Source organism: Pantherophis guttatus, chromosome 5, assembly GCF_059756535.1.
Source record: "Pantherophis guttatus breed Tessera chromosome 5, ASM5975653v1, whole genome shotgun sequence".
Taxonomy (NCBI): Eukaryota; Metazoa; Chordata; class Lepidosauria; order Squamata; family Colubridae; genus Pantherophis; species Pantherophis guttatus.
The window spans coordinates 18,801,431-18,822,806 of NC_142067.1; the positions used below are offsets into that span (position 1 = coordinate 18,801,431).

Below are 21,376 nucleotides of genomic sequence, written 5' to 3' on the forward strand. Positions count from 1 at the left end.
TTTGTATATATTCTTATTTGTTTCAAGGATTTTTGTCCTACTCTTTCCCCAAGTGGTTTCTAGAGTAGCTTTATATAATAAAATTATATTATTTGGGCTGTGTCATTCTGGTCCTTTAGCAACCATATGCTGCTCAAGCTTCCTGAAATTAAATATTGAAAGTAAAATAAACAAATTCACAAAGTCAAGGGTCAGGCAGATGCTCCAAGGATAAATTCGTGAAGAGGAGTATTGGAATTCTAATTACAACAAAGATAGTTGTTTGCTACAATTTTTATTTCGAAGAAGCTTTCTTTCTAGTGTGGGTTGTTGATGAGAAGGGTACCATTATCTTAGGCACGAAATATATTTGCCAGTGATATGTTCAACTCCATCTCTGAGTGAGACTGGAGTTAATACTTCAATAAAGGGGATTTTTAAAAAAAAAATAGATACTGCTATGAAAAATATTCTTTCTCGTTCCTGGTGGTTACAGGGATACAGTCATGTGGTTTTCTTAGCAATATTATTGGTCATGTTAATATGTGATGCATAAATGCTTGCTCTTAAGTTATACATAAGGAAATCACTATGAGCATAAATTGGACCCTGCACCTGTGGGAATAAGCTAGGAAAAAGGAGGAGAAGGAGGAGGAGGGGAAGAGGAAGAGGAGGAGGAGGAGGAGGAGGAGGAGGAGGAGTTGAGCATAGGGGCATGGTCCTTACTGCAAGCCAGGGCTTCCAAACTGAGCAATATATCTATGATTGAAAAAATAAATAAACAGAAATAAAATTAAAGTTTAAAAATTAATTAAATATATGATTGCTATTGAAGGTTTTTTCCCCCTTTTGTCCAGTAAGCAATATGAAATTGGAGAGGTGGCTTAAATATTCTGAATAATCATAAATTGAGCTGAAGCAAAACATTCCTCTTTACTTACACTCCAGTAAGTTCTAAACTGAGACCCAGTTTGGTGTAGTGGTTAAGGCAACAGACCAGTGACCATGCATTTCAATCTCACCTTAGATATGGAAGCCACCTGAATGACCTTGGGTCCTGCTCTAGCTTAAATGGTTGGCAGAGCTGGATTATGTCCCTAGATTCCAAAATAGATTTATGAGTTAAATCTGATGTAGAGGAATATTTTTACCTCTTCCTCTCCAAGTGGAAGGACATCTAAAATTAAACAGCAGTATATTTGAAAGCAAGCCTTTCTTCAAGGGGTACATAATTATTTTAGAGAATTCGTTGTGACAATTAAGTGTAGCAGTGGATAGCTTAAGTGGCTTTATAAGAGGTCTAGATAAAATTCACAGCGGTAAGATAAACCTTGTCAATCCTTATTAGTCAGACTAGTTAAATGGAACATCTTTATAGCACAGAATGCTTCTAAAGTTCCTTCTGGATATGAATGAAAAACATGTTGGGTAAAGCAAAAGCTATATTGCCATTTATAACTTCTGTATAAATATTTGTCAGACTCTTATTGCAAACAGATTGTGTCTCGGTCAGACTTCTTTATTGTCAGTTCACTGTAAGCAAGGATTCCTAGTTAAGGAATCACCAAGACCACTGCCAGAAATACTCATAGGGTAGAGTTTTTATATACAGGGCAAGCCACTAGTCCAGTGATGGCGAACCTTTTTGGCACCGAGTGCCCAAAGCGGAACGCACACGCACGTATGCGCACACGCTGGAGTGCCGGAAACTGGAAGACCACCTGGTGTTCAGGTTTCCGGTTCTCCGGCGCATGTGAAAACCAGCTGGCCGTCACGCAGTCGCCAGCTGCACTTTTGATTTCCAGCATGCACATGCACACCAGCCAGCTGGTCTTCAGGCATGCACGTGCCAGAAACCAAAAGAGCAGCTGGCGACGGCATGCATGCCCACAGAGAGGGCTGTGTCTGCCATCTCTGGCATGCATGCCATAGGTTCGCCATCACGGCACCAGTCTATAAAATGGGAGCAAACCGAACTCCACTTTAGCACTGATGATGTTACATAGTTGTGTAATGAAACATCTGCAAGAAAACAACCAACTTCAGAGAGCACCAAGGACCCCACAGTTCAATCCTCACTGCAAACATTCTCTTCCATTGAAAACCTTTGTATCTTGTACAATATGTGATTACTGCACAATGAGAGTAAGAGAGCACAAGTTTACTGTAATATGAACTACATTAGACATGTCAAACACGTGGGCCGGATTTGGCCCACGATAGACCCAGAGTTGTCTCATGGGGCTGTCCCAGAAATGGCGAGGGACCAGCCTGTGCTACCCCAGGCTGCCCCGGCCACGCTCATTCAGTCGGTCATGACACCAGGCCACGCCCACCCCAGCCCTGAAGGGCAAACAAAATCCTGATATGGCCCGCAATGGCATCAAATTTGATACCCCTGCACTACATGATATGGGGCCACAGGTAACAAAGGCTGAGGTTTGTGCTATTCATACCGGTTTTGGGCATTTCTTTTATCACTGTAGTTTGTATGAGATCCTATGGTTGCAGTGATCTTCAGCATTGTTAGCACAGGAAAAACCAAACGTCAGTTAGTACCTATTAGTCAGTTAGTACCTATTGCTGCCATCTATAAGAAAGGATTAGGCCATTGTATAAAGAAGTTCTATCCCACATCACTAATCCTCTCTTCATATTTCTCCCAATTCCTGCTGTTGATACCAACCATCTGGGTCCATGTGAGGCAGAGTTCTGACCCAGCTCCCCAACATGACAAACCCCCCTGAAGTTAATTCAAAGATTCCTTTATTAGAAATGCTGGCAGCCCCGGCAAAAAGTTTCTTTCTCAAAGCAGGTTAACAAGTCCGGCTAGCCAGAAGATGAATAGTTGTCTGCCACATCTATTCATCTCCGCCCCCTGCCTTTTATCCCCATAGCTAGGGTGGGGTTTCGCTAGCAGCAGTGGCTCTTCCTTCCCAAGGATCGGCCCACTGATTTCCACTGCTCTCCTCTCCTCTGCCTTCTGCGCATCTGCACCTCAGGCATTGGACCCAGCTGTTCCTCTTCTTCCTCATCAGCCACCTCCAATCCTGGGGGCTGTTGACTCTCCATCTGAGTGCTGACAGAGGGCCCAGACTCCACCTCTGTCTCTCTCTCTGCCAGCTCCAGTCCCTCTTCCCCCTTGGAGCTCTCAGGTTTTCTTGATCCTGACCCTGACTCCCAAGCCTCCTCCTCCTCTGATTCGGCTGCTGGAGGGACCGGCGACCAACAGGCCACAACACAGTAATTTAAAAGACAGTATTGATAGACCTTCATGAGTAATTTACAAACTTTGATTCAACGTTTACTCCAAACTCATTTTATTTAATATGAAAGGAGTGTATGTGTATGAAAGAAATAATCCCAAATGTTAAATAGCAACAAATGGCCCTCCAATGTTGAAATCCCAAAACAGAGACCTACAAATCATTAATAGAATTTGACATGATCATGTGTGAATTGTAACAGAAAAATAGCAATGACTTTTATTAATTCGCACTTGCCATGTTTTGTCCTGGGATCAATTTTGTGTTATGAATATAATACAAAAGCTGCAAGTTTATATCTCATAATAGAAAAGGTGTGGCTGTAGAGCATCATGGATCGGAAGGAAAAATGGGTGTTCAGAGCACCGGAACACTCATATTTCACTTAACTGCAGCTCTTTAAAGCAGTTGTATCTCTTCCCAGCTGTCACCTGTGGTCACAGTGTGATTCTAGAACAGGGGTCCTCAAACTTGGCAGCTTTAAGACTTGTGGACTTCAGCTCCCACAATTCTCCAGCCAGCATAGCATAGCTGGCTAGAGAATTCTGGGAGTTTTTTTTTTTTTTAATTTGATTTATATGCCGCCCTTCTCCGGAGACTCAGGGCGGCTTACAGTGCGTTAAGCAATAGCCTTCATACTTTTGTATATTTATACAAAGTCAGCTTATTGCCCCCACAAACTGGGTCCTCATTTAACCTACCTTAGAAAGGATGGAAGGCTGAGTCAACCTTGAGCCTTGGCGAGATTTGAACCTGCAGAAATTGCAGGCAGCTGTGTTAATAACAGGGTGTATTAAACCACTGTACTACCAAGGCTCTTGGTTGAGTTGAAGTTCACAAGTCTTAAAGCTGCCAAGTTTGAAGACCTCTGTTCTAGAAAATGATGTATGTATTTTAAAAAGATAGACATGCTACATATTTAGTACTATATGCCCCCTTTCACATTCAAAGCACTGCATGTCCCTATAAAGATCTGGAAGGTGGCCGGTTAGTGCCAAACCATTTTCAATGCCTTCAAAGCATCTGACAGGAGCCAGTTTGGTGAAGTGGTTAAGGCACCAGGAGACTCTGAGTTTTAGTCTAGTTTTAGTTCTCAGCCCCGGGAAAAGGCAGTGACAATGATCGCTTCTAAAAATCTTGCCAATAGATTGTTCAGGAATCAAGGCTGATTTAAGGCATGCGTACATAAAAATGCATCATATTACATTTGAAACCATACTACATGGTTTCTCATTTGAGGCCCAATGCAAAATGAAGTTCCTGTTCTAGACTGTGAACCATGGGAGGAAAAGTTCCCCAGTAATAGATTGGGCTTTTTTTCAATTTTGCAAATTTTTAGCACTGACTCTGCGGGATAATCCAGATGAAGGCTATAGTGGAGGAAAAAAATTAAAGCTTGTTTGTCACGTTCTAATAAACTAATATTAGTTTGCATAACGTTCCTATGCTGGTAAGTTACGAATGGAAATGCTTGAATTCATATAGCAATAGCACTTAGCACTTAGACTTATATACCGTTTTACAGTGCTTTACAGACCTCTCTAAGCGGTTTTACAGAGTCAACATATTGCCTCCAAACAATCTGGGTCCTCATTTTACCCACCTCGGAAGGATGGAAGGCTGAGTCAATCTTGAACCTGGTGAGATTTGAACTGCCAGATTTCAGGCAGCCAGCAGTCAGCAGTAGTAGCCTGCAGTACTGCACTCTAACCACTGTGCCACCGCACCTCAATTATAATTATATAATTAATATGTGTTACTTAGCGCTAAGCTATATCCATCACCAAAGCACTTTCCATTAATCAATACGATTCATTTGGCGATATTTCGTATAATAGTCCCAGTTATATTGTTTCTTGGAAATGGCATCTTTATTGATATTTGTATCACCAAAAACTTAAGATAAAACAAATGGGTCTTCTATTTCAATATTTAATATTCTGCTTCTCTACATTTGATATTAGTAGTTAATTTCATCTTTCAGTTAAACAAAAGGGCTATTTTATTCTGAGTCATATTCTTATTCTGTTCAATCTGAAGCAAAGGATTAACTGAAAGGGTTGCTATCAAAAACCCAGCCAGTGTTATCAGCTTAAGTGAGTCATGTATATAAAATCCTAATGTGCTTTTAAATAGGAAGCTATAAATGGGAGAGATGGGGAAACGAGATGTAAGAATATGTTATTTGGAAAAGGACATAGGAAAAATTGGAAAAGATAATTGCACACAGGCCCATTGAAAAAGACTATGCAACTTGGAAAGAATTGAATAATTGTGCAGTAATTTAAAAATAATTCTTTGTTCTTTCTCAGAAGGGAAAAAAAAAACCAAGAAAGCTGATTCCAGTTTAAAAATTAACCTTGATGGCTGAAATATTTGTTTTACCTGTTAAAATTATTTACAAAGGATATATATACTAACTAACTGGTAATCTAAGGTTCATATCTGCTCAAGAATCAGTAAATAAGGCTAAGCTGTTTTACCTGTATGTGTCATCTAGGCCAGGGGTGGGAAAATGTGGCCCTTTTACAACCTGTGGACTTAAATTTCCAGAATTCCTGAGACAGCCAAGCTGTCTCAGGGAGTTGAAGTTCACAGGTTGTAAAAGGGCCACATTTGCCCACCCCTGATCTAGGCTGATGCAATGTTGGTCAGGTCAGAACTAAGAATTGTTCATGTATGTATATCCTAATCTCTTAATCCATTTTCATCTAATAATCTAAAACGTGTGAGTAAACCATTATATTAACAGTGTTCACCCTTGTTCATTTCTTAATAAACTGAAGATAGTAGACTTTAATAGATTTTTTTAAGAAACCCCCCCCCAAATCTCATACATCGTCACACAAGTTTTTCATAGAAATGTACATGTGAGATTATCTATCCATTTCTTCTCACTCATTGCAGTGAGTTCTGCAATGAGAATGTGCTATAATATTGTAATGGAATAGAATTCATTATTTAACTTTATTTACCAGACTTATATAGCAATAGCACTTAGACTTATATACCACTTCACAGTACTTTAGAGCCATCTCTTAAGCGGTTTACAGAATCAGCATATTACCCTCAACAATCTGGGTCCAGGATGGAAAGCTGTGTCAACTTTGAGCCAGTGAGAATCGAACTGCTGGCAGTCAGCAGAATTAGCCTGCAATACTCCTTTCTAATCACTGTGCCACCACGGCTCTTCGATATGGCAGTCCAACAAGTAATTTAAATTGAATAGTTTATGACCTAAGGCAATGCTTAACTGTTCTTGCCATTAGATGGATTCCTCTGAAGTTCAGCCAAATTCTGATTTTCTGGGACTCCAGTCATAGGTTCTACCTTCCAGAACATCAAATTCTAACTTTTTAAAAAGCTGCTTTGTTTTATAACTGCTGAATATCTGACAAGTCTGCCAGTGCTGTTGATACAAGTTGGGCTGGCTTGAGCTAAATTTTAAATTGATTTTAAATTGGGTTGTTTTAATTTACGGCCAAAATATTTAATTATTTTAATACTGTTTTTAAATTTTGTATGCTCTGTTTTTACTTAGGCTGTGCACCGCCCTGAGTCCTATTTGGAGAAGGGCAGTATAGAAATTTAATTAATTTAATTTAATTAATAAATAAGTTAAAGACATTAAGAAATGCTTCGACCATTCAGACTTTATGAAAACAAATCACTATTTTTCCAGCCCTTGAACACTTAAAAATGGGATTCTTTTTTTTAAAAAAATGGCTAGATCATTGAGATGTAAAAAAAAAAAAATCCAAAAGAAGGTAGAAGCAGAACACTTCTTTATTGCTGTCAAGAAAACAACATGAATGGGTTCAAGTAGTCATCATGAGTTGAGCAAAGGACTTAATGGAAAATAAAATTATCAGAGTTTGTTGCAGAAATCACATCCGGAAAGCAGACACCGATAACTGATTCAGCAGGATTCATTCACTTCTCTTTATATACATAATAACACATACAATACCAACAGTAGATTCTTCCAACTTGAAAGAGAGTTACAAACAAAAAGCACAGGCAGGGGAGAGAACAGCAGAGATGAGTTTCAGTTTCAATTCAGAGAGCCGACTAGTTTGCAGCTTCAGAGCTCAGAGCTTAATACAGACAAAGAGAACTTCCTCTATACAGGGCAGTTAATCTAGGCTCCTTCCAGTTTCAGTTTCCAAACAGTCCTCATTGGTTGACTTATTCTTATGCCTATTCATTGGCTGACTTTGTTACTATCTCTGTCAGTCATGAATTCCCTGACAAAAATCTGTGTGTCCTAGATTCCTATGATGTGTCCAGATGTAAAAGATACAGATAATTTGCTGGTACTTTTTTTAAGGGTAGAAATACGCATTGTCCCATTATTTTCATTATTAATTTTTTTTGTATTTTATATTCTGACAAACTAATAAAATTTTGAAAACTAAAAACCCCAAAAGAATAAATCATTCTTTTTGTCAAGGAATTTACGTCAGGTAAAGTAAACACGAAAGACTCTATGTTGAATAGAAGGTTCCTTGAAAGCAAGTGACAATTTAACTCAACTATTTTGGCGGAGGTTTTTTTTATTTTCAACTTATTTTTCATCCTTTATTATCTTTAAGGGAGATACATTTCGACCAAATATATGAAAAAAAAAATTATGACCCTGTTCACCTGTCCTATCTAACAAATTTGTGAAACAACAATAATGCAAATTATAAATGGAAAAAGATACCAATAAGGCTTAAGACTACCATCTTGCCTGCCTAACGCAATGAATTTACTCATGACAATAAGTGGGTGGATGAATGAAGAGGTACCCTATTTTCTCGAAAATACGACATCCCCTGATAAAAAGGCCAATCAGGCTTTAGAGCGCATGCGCTAAAATAAGCCTCCCTCCAAAAATAAGCCCTCCCCGAAAACATTTAAATGCAGAGCTGGAAATCAGGTAAGACAGCAAGAGGAGCCCCGTCTTGCTCCACGTGCCCCAAAATAATAAGACCTCCCCAAAAATAAGGCCAAGCACTTATTTTGGAGTTCAAAAAAATTTAAGATAGGGTCTTATTTTCGGGAAAACACGGTATATAGAAGCATATTTTATGGCAACTTTTTTTTTTCTCAGATGATATATGCTTGTATATTGGTGAAAGATTTTAATTTACTTGCATTACCAGTTGAGTAACAGATTAATTAATAAGTTTAAGATACACGCTTTCAATACTGCAGCAGCAGACCATTGCACAGAAACAGATGGATGGATGGATGGATGGATGGAAGGAAGGAAGGAAGGAAGGAAGGAAGGAAGGAAGGAAAGAAGGAAAGAAAGAAAGAAAGAAAGAAAGAAAGAAAGAAAGAAAGAAAGAAAGAAAGAAAGAAAGAAAGAAAGAAAGAAAGAAAGAAAAGTTAAACAATATCCAGAGATTAGGAAATGATCTTTCTGAAGACCTTTGTTTGCATAGTTGATAAGTATGAGTATGTTGATTTATATGCTACAGTAAGCATTACCTAGAATTGAGGCTGAACAGCTTAGTATCCATCAGATATTTTGGGCTTCAGTTCACATCAGCAAGCAAGATTTGTGAAACAGTCTGGACCCTTGATCTTAATCCGCTCCTATTCAAATCAAAAGCCTACCTTATCTAGTATTGCATATTTAATAAACTGAACAATATTTAAACAATTGACAGGGTTGTGTGTTTGTGTGTGAGTGTGCATGGGTGTAGTAGGGAGAGAAGAGAAACCACAGTCTGGTTAATGACTATAAATTTTAACTACTTGCCAACATTATAAGAAAAGGGATATTGATTAAATAGTCTTGTGATTCACAAAATGCAAGGACTACGTCATTTAGTGTATTGTTTCATTTTCTTTTAGGTTACTCAATACTTCAAGCTATTATGGAAACAGCAGGAGAAAAAAGCTGGCAAGTTAGCGCCATATGTGTGGAGAATTTTAACGATGCAAGTTACAGGCAGCTTTTAGAAGATTTGGACCGAAGACAAGAAAAGAAATTCGTAATAGATTGCGAAATAGAGAGGCTTCAAAATCTCTTAGAACAGGTAATGCTTTTAATGCCACACATCAGCGTTGCTTTAGAAGTGGACTCTCTTTTCGGTCTTTTATTCTTTCCTGTCTGTCAAGAGGGCATTTTTCTCATCTCTTCTCATTTTATACATAATCTGCTAATTAGTATCAATAATTGCCTCCATTTTTACTATAAATGGGAAATTCCAATAAAACACTGTTCAGATTCACCCAGGAGGCAGCATATTCTAGGACTTAATGAAATATAATGGTGAAAGACTTATTGCCTTAGATGTGGATGAATATTAGTCACATATAAAGAAGGGACACAATTCTTCAAACAAAGGAGTCTTCAGAGAGACTCCCTTCAAAAACTCTTTTGATAAATCTCTCTCACTCACACAAACACATTTATTAACATTAAGATTTTAACTTCCAGAGAAACATACATTTATTCAGTCAATACACTTGAAATCTGGTTAAAGAAATGCATCTGCTATTGCCACTGAAAGTTTGGCTTTTCTTTGGAGGATACAATAAGGAAAGCACCAATATTTACTTCCAATGAAGATAGAAATCAGCATCACTAATAAATCGTACTGCAACACTAATTTATTGACAGAACAGATTGCCATACTGTAGCTATAGTTTGGAAGATAGTAGTGGGCAGATATGCTAATGGTCCCATTGAAATATGCAATATGAAATTATAGGATTGTTAAATCAGGGCAGACATACAATCATACAGAATAAGAGAGTAGAATGGGAGGTTCTCAGCAAGAGATCCTATACAATGTCAGACAAATTGCTGTCCAATCGCTATTATTTTTATTACAGAGCCATTTTGGTTCACCACATTAGAAATCAGAAGACTTTGAGTTCCAGTCGTGTTGATACAAAGCCATTTGGGTGATGTTGGGTCAGCCATTCTCTCCCAGCCCTAGAAAGGAGGCAATGGCAAATTAGTTCCAAAATCTTGCCAAGAAAACTGCAGGCAGACTAGGAGTGAACACAGACTTAAAGGCACCAGATATACATACATATACACATACACACATGCACGCACGGTTAAAAATGCATCTTCTTCATTATTTGTTTGCAACACTTTTTCCTAAGTATTCTTCATTAATCAATAACCAGTGAATCTTCACTTTGTGTATGCTAACTGCAACATATCACAATCTCTATGGTTTGTTTGTTATGAAACACAAACATTGGGAAAGGCATATAAACTCCATTTATTCATTCATTCAAATTATTTTTATCATGTCTTCCTCTAAAAAGATTCCCAGAGCAGCTTACAAAAAATAATAAAACTAATTTTTCCTTTAGTTAATAATTTAAAAGACACAACAGGGATTGGGAAGAGAGAAGGAACATAGTGATTCTGACCTTGCCTGTACTGCTGAAACAGTACAGGCTGAGGGTCAATATAATCCCATATTACATTTTCAGTCTGATGTTTCAAGAAAGCATGTAAGGGTTTATTTATTTATTTAACATATGGCATATACATGGACTATCAATATAAATTAGCATTTCAACTAGATTAGTAGAACTCAATAAAATATAAATTGTCAAAAAGATCTATGTTCAAATATCAATGTCTAGGCCATGTAACTATTGGAGCATGGCATTGTTTATATTAAAAAAAAAATCAGATACTGGACTGGTATATGTTCTTAACTTACAGCCGTACAGATAATACGATCTACAGTTTGACATGGGATCCCGCAGTCACACTGAGGGAAAGAGCCTTGGTAGTACAGTGGTCTAAGGCACCCTGTTATTAAGCTGGTTATTAAGACCAGCTGCCTGCAATTACTGCAGGTTCGAATCTCGCCAAGGCTCAAGGCTGACTCAGCCTTCCATCCTTTCTAAGGTAGGTAAATTGAGGATCCAGTTGTGGGGGCAATAAGCTGACTTTGTATAAATATACAAAAGGATGAAGGCTATTGCTGAGCACATTGTAAGCCGCCCTGAGTCTCCGGAGAAGGGCGGCATATAAATCAAATTAAAAAAAAAAAAGGATACTATGCTCTATAGAAATTCGAATAATAATAAATATTTATGCAGAGAGTCCCAGCAGACACCATGTGATGTGCAAATCCTATTCAGAATTATCCATTGATGACATGGTTCAGGCACCTTTTTTTAGGGTCATTTATAAGTCTTCCTATAACTGGGCGTATTCCATAGGGAATTGATGTTAAAGTTGTTGGGAAGATGCTATGCAAGTACCACTGGAGGCTTCCTGGATTTGAGTCTTCCTGCTGATAAATGAGGAAGGTCGACATGCATCCGTAGGAGTGAGTTGTTCATCATTTTTCTGTTTCCAATTCCTCATAAAGCTGGTGGTGCTATACTGCTCAGAACAGGAAGCTAGCAAGTTGGAGTGATTTTAATATATCCTCATGGTGTTGTTGAGTCTAGTATCTAACTTATTAGTATGGCATCTGTTAAGCCTGTGATGGCGAACCTATGGCACGCATGCCGAAGGGGCACACAGAGCCATCTCTCCGGGCATGCCAGCTGTCACCCGTTGCTTTTCCGGGTTCCATGCGCGCTGGCCAGCTGGTCTTTGCACGCACAGAAGCACTGGAAACCGGAAGAACAGCTCCCTGATGTGCATGCGCGCGCGGGGAAGCTGAGCTTCCGGTTTCCAGCATGAGCGCTGGCCAGCTGGTCTTCGCACATGTATGTGTGTCAGAAAGACCAGGTGACCGGTGCGCATGCACATGCCGGAAACCAGAAGCTCAGCTTCCCGTTGTGAGCATGGGCGCCAGGGAACTGCTCTTCTGATTTCCGGCGCTCCCATACATGCGTGCCGGGGAGATGTTCTTCCAGTTTTCAGTGCTCCCCCATGCGTGCATGCATGCTCCTGTTTCGGCACTCAGTGCCGAAAAGGTTCACCAACACTATGTTAAGCCATACAGGGACACAATATTGTGTTGCAGAGTAGATCAACCCTAAGGCTGAGGGTGGCAGCTGAAGCTTCCCATTTAGTTCCACATAATTTCTGAGTATGTTGCTGCTAGTATTTATTTTTGCTGCTTTATTTTTTAGGTGTTTCTTGTAGGAAAGAGTCCCTTCCAACATTACTCCAAGGTACTTTGAATGGGGATCATAGGGGAGTAAGTTGTTGTTTAAGTAGACCTTTTGGGGCTTCATATTCTAGTTTGTGGTTCATATGCTAGTTTGTTGTTTGTATGCTAGTTTGTTGTTAAGCATGTAGTTGCTGGTGCTAGGAGTGAGCCTCCAAGCAGTGAAGAATTTTCCCAAAATTTTAAGATCTTTGGATAGGAGGCTGTCAGCCAACTCCATGTGTTTTTCTTGTACTGCTATGGTTATAATTTAGAATAGACTTCTTTATTGGCCAAGTGTGATTGGACACACAAGGAATTTGTCTTTGGAGAATAAAATGCATTCATCGAAAATAAAAAGATACAACACTTAGTGATAGTCAAGGTTACTAATAAGCTATCAAATCGTACTAGGAAACAAATAAAAACAATATAAATTGAAAGATATAAGCAACATGGTTATAGTAATAAGTGGGAAGAAATATTTACTAGTAAGGAAGAGAAGAATAATAGTAATACAGTCTTAGTAATTTATTTGACAGTGTTGTGGGAATTAGTCTTTAAACAGAGTGATGGCGTTTGGGAAAAAAGTGTCCTTGTGTCTAGTTGTTCTGGTGTGCAGTGCTGTATAGCGTCGTTTTGAGGATAGAAGTTGAAACAATTTATGTCCAGGATGTGAGGGATCTGTAGACATTTTCACAGCCGTCTTTTTGACTTATGCAGTATACAGGTCCTCAATGGAAGGCAGGTTGGTAGCAATTGTTTTCTGCAGTACTAATTATCCTCTGAAGTCTGTGTCTGTCTTATTTGGTTGCAGAGCCAAACCAGACAGTTATGGAGGTGCAGATGACAGACTCAATAATTCCTCTGTAGAACTGAATCAGCAGTTCTTTGGGCAGTTTGAGCTTTAATCCTTCCTTAGCATACAACCTGCAACAACCACAAAAATACATCTGAAAATGAAGCTTCCATTCCCTGTTGACAGATATATATTTTTTCTCGAAGTCATCTAAACTACTGACTTTCAGTTCCTTTTGTGGCAATGAGTTCACAAATAAAAAAAATTATGCATTGCATAAAAAGAAATTTCACCCTTTGTCTCAATAATATTGCAGACTCTTGGATGATCCCAGGTTCTAGTCTATAAGAACAGGACAAGCAAGCTATTTCAAACTATATTTTTATTATCTGCAGACTTTATGTAGCTTTTGTGCTGGCATGACAATCTTTTTGCAATACGACAAGCAGAATATTCTAGGGCTTGAGACTTGGCCTTTGAAGGTGAAAAAGTTGCTTCCGGGCACATAGGGTTGTTATGTAGAAACTGTCAGAAGCTCTTTAAAACAGCTGCATCTCTGATCAAGATGGATTAGCTTAAGGGACTGCCAATGCTTTGAAACACCTTCTCTTAAATCTGAAGGATGGTACAGCCTGATGACAGTCTTCATGGAGCATCATACATTTCTGTAAAAACATTATGAGTGGCAAGTTTAATTTCAGTCTCTTCCTGGCAGTTCCTAACATTGTCTTTTTCATTCAGTTGACATTTTCAGTAAGTGTTCACCTATGTCCTTCTCTACATCCATTTCCTCAGCAATCACAGCTAATTCAGACTCAGACATCACATATATTTTCTTAGAATTTCCTTGGCTTCAGTTTCCATCATTTATTCTCATTTATTCTCATTTGCCATTTTATGACCAATCCCTAATTACGGTTTTTAATAAGTTTCTGTGTTCTGTAGGTATACCAAATTCAATAAAACAGTTTCAAGCGACTTACTGAACCAGAGTGATATTGCTAATTAGTTTTTTTTTTTAAATGAGAAATAGATAAACATGACTCTCATTCATACTTCAAATGGATGATAGTGCCCTTCGGTTTTGCTTTTCCATTTATTTCCTTTATTGATCAATACTTTTACATAAGGGGTGTAAATCCCATCAAATTCATAGGATTGCAGTGTTATCTACTTTTCAGATGCGGTAGAAGGGAAGGAACATTCAGTCTGGGCTATCATCTTCTCTTTCAGTTTGATTTAATATCAAGCATTTTGGATATTTACAATCTCTTTTTATTCTGGGAAACAAATTAAGAAGGCCAATAGCTTTGTAGTCTTCACTGTGTTTTCATGTACGCTCATACTTATCTATCACACCGTTCTCTTTCCTGGCCAGCAATGTTACAAAATTTTGCAAAAACCAGAAAAGGAATAAGAAATAATAAGCCAAAAGAAGTAAGTCATAAGATAAGGAAATATGAAAGGAAACACAGCTACATTTATTTTATATCAAACCATTCAGATCCATTGCTATACATTAAAGCCACCTTTGCCTCCATAAACCCTTTTATGCATTGTCATTTGATATTTAAACTGTGCTTGTTTGAATACTTTACATCCATTGCTATTCTTATCATATTCAGCAACCTAACTTCAACTCCATATTCACCTAAGTCATCCTGTAATTCAAGCTTCTTCGCTTTATTAAGCACTTCCTCTAAATCAGCAGGCATACAATTATTCATTTTTATTTATATATTTATCTGTATCCCACCTTTATTATTTTTACAAATAAGGTGGTCAACATATTCAACATACCTTCCTCCTCCTATTTTCCTCACATCAACAACCTTGTGAAGAGAGTTGGGCTGAGAGAATGACAGGCCGAAGGTCACCCAGCCAATTTTTCATGGCTAAGAACTAGAACTCACAGTCTCTCACTTTCTAGCTTGGTGCTTTAAACCCCAGACCAACTTGGCTCCTTAACTTCATACATTTATATAGCCCTACCTAGCATTATGGAAGCGGTGGCTCAGTGGCTAAGACACTGAGCTTGTCGATCAAGCTCAGTTGAGCAGTTCGAATCCCTAGTGCTGCATAATGGGATGAGCTCCTGTTACTTGTCTCAGCTTCTGTCAACCAAGGAGTTCGAAAGCATGTAAAAAATGCAAGTAGAAAAATAGGAACCACCTTTGGTGGGAAGGTAACAGTGTTCCGTGCACCTTTGGCGTTTAGTCATGCCAGCCACATGACCACGGAGATGTCTTAGGACAGAGCTGGCTCTTTGGCTTTGAAACAGAGATGAGCACCACCCCCTAGAGTCGGGAATGACTAGCATATATGTGCGAGGGGAAACTTTACCTTCACCTTACCTATCATTAAGCCATTCTACTGTTCCCAAATTTTGATCACTGCCCCCTCTTGGATCCTTTCACTTAAAATTATGCCAAACACACTCAAGAAATTAATTCCTCTACAGTTGTTGCATTCACTGTTGCTACCTTTTTCTTTGTTTGGGGGTAATGGCAGTCACCACCAGCCAGAGATACCATCTTCATGCACATGTTAAATAAGACTTTTAGTCACTTCACAAGTGAACCATATTCATATTTTAACATTTGTCCAGTTACATTATCTGCACTTGCAGCCTTATCCTTTTTCAATATTCTCTAAAGCATTTGCAAATCCTTTTTTATCCATTCTTTTCAGACACTAAAATTAATGGTATTCATTTCAGTTCAACTCTTTGATATACCATGGTCATTCCCTTGCAGATCTCTCAAATTCTCCATCCAGCCTGTCCTTTTTTCGGGTTCATCATAAATCATTTTGTCACTTTTATTTTTAATCCCGTTCACTCTCTTGCTTTAATCTGTTTTCACCCAGTTCCAGGATAGATTTTTTTTCTCCCATTCAAAATTGCTGTTTTTTCTTTTTCTTCTAGTTCTTTGCTCTGCCTAGAAACTTTGCCACCATCGTTTTCCGAAATCTGAACATTATAAATATTTTTTCTCTCTTCCTCATCGTTTGCAGCAATTATTGTCATATATGCATGTTTTCTTATCCGACTAAACCATATCCAGACCATTGAGATTTAAAGAAAATTCAATTTGATATAGGGGGTAGAAACAGAACATTCCTGACAATTGCTGGATTTTGCCCATGCCTGTTTCTGGTATGCATTTTACAGATAGTCCTTGACTTGTGACCATAATGGAGATTTCTCATTATGGTTGTAAATCATGATGGTCATAAAACAGGTCAACCATATGATCAACCCAATTTTACAATCTTTTTTGTAGCAGTCATTAAGCAAACCCTGCATTCATTAAGGAAATTTATTTTTTGCTATGGGCTGGTCTTGGCAAAAACAGGAAGTAAATGCCAGTTTTCAGCAAAAAAAAGTCATAAAACGTGGCCACATAAGTGTGGGACACTGCAGAAGGCCATAAATGAAGGCCAGTTGCTGAGCATATTAATATAAGGGAGGGGGGCATCAGAACCTCCACATCAAATTCTAAGTACCCCCGGGAAGGTCTGTCATAACTTCAAGTGATCATTAAGTTCAAGACCACCTGTAGTTCTCTCATTCATAATTGAACATGCACTTTTCCTCTGCCAGATCACTCTACAAAGTCAGAAGTTCATTCATTTTTACTGTTTTCTTCTTTCTCTTAGATTCACTTTTTTAAAAAAAAATGTTTCTCTCTCTCTCTCTCTCTCTCTCTCTTTTGGTTAAATGATGTTATTCACATCTTAATTATTAAGGGTAGTTTTTATGTGTAATACACATTAAACATGAGTAGAGCATCAATCACACCATCATGGCTGCCATCTTGACTTTTTTTTTTTACTGTAACTCATCAAGTTGGTGCCTTTCATATGCCATGAAGTCAGCAGATGTGTGACATTACGGTCTACCAATGCTACCTTTTAGTAAGATATAGAAGATATAATTTGGTTATCAAACTCAGTCCTACCTTCTGCCACATGCCACATTCTCTGCTAAGGCAGTTTTGGCATATTTTGTCCAATATTTAAAATAGTGTGATGGGAATCCAATTTTAAATCCTGTCATTAATCCCTAATTGAGATAATGACTTTTTTTCAAATCAACATAGGTTGCCTGTGTCCTATCCCACCAATCAAGAGGTGTACTGATACAACCTCAGGATTCGTGCTTCATTTAAAAGACCTTTAAATTAATTCCCAAGGTCATAAATAATGTGTATCCCATACTTACGGATTGGAAGAGGAGTTGCGTATGTGAATTTTGTTTTTTTGTTAAAGATCTAAAGACAAACTTTGTCCTACCCAGATGTGACTTGCAGCAAAGGAGTGCCATCTAGTGGTTTTGTCAATTGTTTTATTATGCTGCTACTTTTTAAACAAGATACTGAGCTTTTTGCCTCATTAAAATATGTTGTGAGCTGGAGATTTCAGTTGGTTTTCTTTTTTAAAAAAAAAACAGGCAGTCATAATTGCTTTCAGAGTTAGTGAAGATGTGAATAATCTGGAAAATAGAGTTCATGTGGAGTATTTCTAAATGAAGCAGAAACTCTATAATGCAGAAATAAACATTATGTCAGCATGGAAAACAATTTTATTTTATTAATTTATTTTAGTATGTATTTACTTTAATGTATTGTGAGCCAAAAATGTTATTTCATGTATCTAGACAAATTAAAGAGAAATAGAGGCTCTGAAGATGTTGAGAAGGTTATTTTTTTTAATAAATTCTCATAAAATTGTTCAGCTATTGGTTGATATATTGAATGATGATCACACAATATATTGAATGATGATCAGACAGATTTAATGCATGATGATTTAGTTTCACTACAGCTTGTTAGTAAATTCAGACTTTCCCCAGTTAACTAACCGTCAAACACAATTATTTATGGCCTGAATACAGTGTTGCTTAAATTGTTGACTCAATTTCACATCATTATTTCAATGTGTTATATATATTTTTGTGCCTTCACTGCCTATCTGGATATAGAGATGGAAGTGTGATAATTTAGAGGAAGGAATAGTTTTATTCTTAGTAATCTTGCAGGACAGGGCCAGAATCAGTAGGTTGAAATTTCAGGAAGTGGATTCGGGCTAGATAGCATGATGTTTTTCTGGGCAGTAATTGGTGTCAACAAATGAAGTAAGTTGCCTCATAAAATGATATAGGCTAAAGCCTTCTGGACAGCCATCTGTCCAGAAGGCTTTAGCAGATCCTGAACTGAACAGGAGGTTGGAGTAGCTGACCATGAAGATAGAACATGGAATAATAGAATTGGAAGATCTTCTAGTCCAAACCCCTGCTCGAGCAGGACACCCTATGCCCGTGATGGCAAACCTATGGCACGCGTGCCACAGGTGGCACACGAAGCCATATCTGTGGGCACGCGAGCGTTGCCCTAGCTCAGCTCCAGCGTACATGCACATGCAGGCCAGCTGATTTTTGGGCCTTCCAGGCCCACCAGAAGTCGGCTTCCAGAGGGCCTCTGGGGGGGTTGGAGAAGGCTGTTTTTGCCCTCCCCAGGCTCCTAGAAAGGCTCTGGAGCCTGGGGAGGGCGAAAAACGGGCCTTCCGGTCCCACTGTGCCATCGCGTGCCAATAGCAGGGAGAGTGCGGGGAGTCGCAGGCACATGCACGGTGGTGCAGGGTGCACTGAATTATGGGTGTGGGCACATGCATGCGCGGCACCCCTGCGCTCCCCCCACTTTTGGCATGCGATGGCAAAAAGGTTAGCCATCACTGCCCTATGCCATTTCAGATAAATGGTTGTCCAGTCTCTTTTTGAAAGCCTCCAGACCCAAACTCTGAAGGCAAGCTGTTCCATTGGTTGATTGCTGTCACTGTCACAGGATATTTCTCCTTAGTTCTATGTTGCTTCTCTCCTTGATTAGTTTCCATCCATTGTTTCTCATCTTGTTTTTTGGTGCTTTGAAAAATAGTTTGATTCCCTCGTCTTTATAGGAGCCCCTCAAATATTGGAACACTGCTGTCATGTTTCTCCTAGTCCTTCTTTTCATTAGACCAGACATACCCAATTCCTGTAACCATTCTTCTATGTTTTAGTTTCCACCCCACTAATCATTATGATAGTTTTCAACTCTATGATTCTAAGGAAAGAATGTAGTCAAATCAATGTCAAACTTCTTTATTTTGTAACTGTTTCTTTTGTCTTCAGCACATTTTCTTTTTCTCAAACCTACTGCCAAAGACATATGTTTAAAGATAAAATGGATGTACATAGATGGTTGCAAAAGCAGAGTTTACAATAAGTGAGTAGGCAATGCTTGGAATAAGTGAAATTGTTTAACATTTAAACGATTTCACTTATTCCAAGCATTGCCTGCTCACTTATTGTAAACTCTGCTTTTGCAACCATCTATGTACATCCATTTTATCTTTTAAGAGCTTTTATGTTCTAAATTGTTCTTATTGGCTTGCTTATTATTTAGTATTATGTTTTATTGTGGAAAGGGAGAAATGTGCCCTTAAATAAATGTAGGACTAAGAAATTGGAAGGAAAAAAATGCACAGTTTTTGCATTTGGTTGTTGTTGTTAGTTGCGAAGTCATGTCTGACCCATCGCGACCCCATGGATAGGCCTTTCTGTCCTTCCCCGGAGTCCATTCAAGCTCACGCCCACTGGTTCAGTGACTCCATCCAGCCACCTCATTCTCTGTCATCCTCTTCTTCTTTTGCCCTCAATCTTTCCCAGCATTAGGTTCTTCTCCAATGAGTCCTTCCTTCTCATTAGGTGGCCAAAATATTTGAGTTTCATCTTCAGGATCTGGCCTTCTAAAAACCAGTCAGGGTTGATTTCCTCTAGGACTGACCGGTTTGATCGCCTTGCAGTCCAAGGGACTCGCAGGAGTCTTCTCCAGCACCATAGTTCAAAGGCCTCAATTCTTTGGCGCTCAGCCTTTCTTATGGTCCAACTTTCACAGCCATACATTGCAACTGGGAAAACCATAGCCTTGACTATAAGCACTTTTGTTGGCAGGGTGATGTCTCTGCTTTTTTAGTAAGCTATCTAGATTTGCCATAGCTTTCCTCCCCAGGAGCAAGCGTTTTACAACAAGAAGCTCATGATCTGAGCCACACTCAGCTCCTGGTTTTGTTTTTACTGACTGTATAGAGCTGCTCCATCTTTCGCTGCAGAGCACATAATCAATCTGATTTCTGTGTTGACCATCTGGTGATGTCCATATGTAGAGTCGTCTCTTGGATTGTTGGAAAACCTTTGCTATGACCATCGTATTCTCTTGACAAAATTCTATCAGCCTGTGCCCTGCTTCATTTTGTACTCCAAGGCCAAACTTGTCTGTTATTCCGGTTATCTTTTGGCTTCCTACTTTAGCATTCCAATCCCCCATGATGATAAGGAGATCATTTTTTGGTGTTAATTCTATAAGGTGTTGTAGGGCTTCATAGAACTGGTCAATTTCATCCTCTTCAGAATCAGTGGTTGGGGCATAGACTTGGATTACTGTGATATTGAATGTTTGCCTTGGATTCGAACTGAGATCATTCTGTCATTTTGGGGATTGTATCCCAGTATTGCTTTTCCTACTCTTTTATTGATTATGAAGGCTACTCCATTTCTTCTGAGGGATTCTTGCCCGCATGGTCATCTGAATTAAATTCACCTACTCCTGTCCATTTAGTTCACTGATTCCTAAGATGTCAATGTTCAGTCTTGTCATCTCTTGTTTGACTGTGTCCAGCTTGCCTAGATTCATGGATCTTACATTCCAGGTTCCTATGGAGAAAAAATCTTTACAGCATCAGACTTTCCTTTCACCAGCAGATGCAACCACAGCTGAGCATCCTTTGGGCTTTGGCCCAGTCACTTCACTCTTTCTGACACTACTAGTACTAGCCCTCTGCTCTTCCCCAGTAGCATATTGGACACCTTCCGACCTGAGGGGCTCATCTTCCGGCATCATATCTTTTTTCCTTTTGGTACTGTCCATGGGGTTTTCATGGCAAAGATACTGGAGTTCTACATTTCCTTCTCCAGTGGATCATGTTTTGTCAGAACTCTGCTATGACCTGTCCATCTTAGGTGGTCCTGCACAGCATAGCTCATAGCTTCATTGAGCTATGCAAGCCCCTTCGCCACGACAAGGCAGTAATCCATGAAGGGGGTGCATTTGGTAACTTTCCTGAAAAGTCTGCTAAGCGAAGAAATAGTTTTTGCATTTGACAGTATGAAAGCTCATTAGCACAGCAATATTCTCTATAATAGACCTGAAAAG

General features: G+C 38.9%; 1 protein-coding gene across 5 annotated transcripts in view; it reads left to right on the top strand.

Annotated features, from left to right (window-relative positions):
* Positions 1–21,376, top strand: part of GRIA4 (glutamate ionotropic receptor AMPA type subunit 4) — a 281,742-nt gene that overhangs the window by 166,025 nt on the left and 94,341 nt on the right. For all 5 annotated transcript variants that reach the window (XR_015734379.1, XM_087894635.1, XM_060686217.2 and 2 more), the window contains exon 4: positions 9,096–9,280. Coding sequence is in view for 4 of the 5 variants with exons in the window: in XM_087894635.1 (XP_087750761.1) it covers positions 9,096–9,280 (185 nt within the window). In the remaining variant the exon portion in view is untranslated. The remainder of the gene's footprint in view (positions 1–9,095; positions 9,281–21,376) is intronic.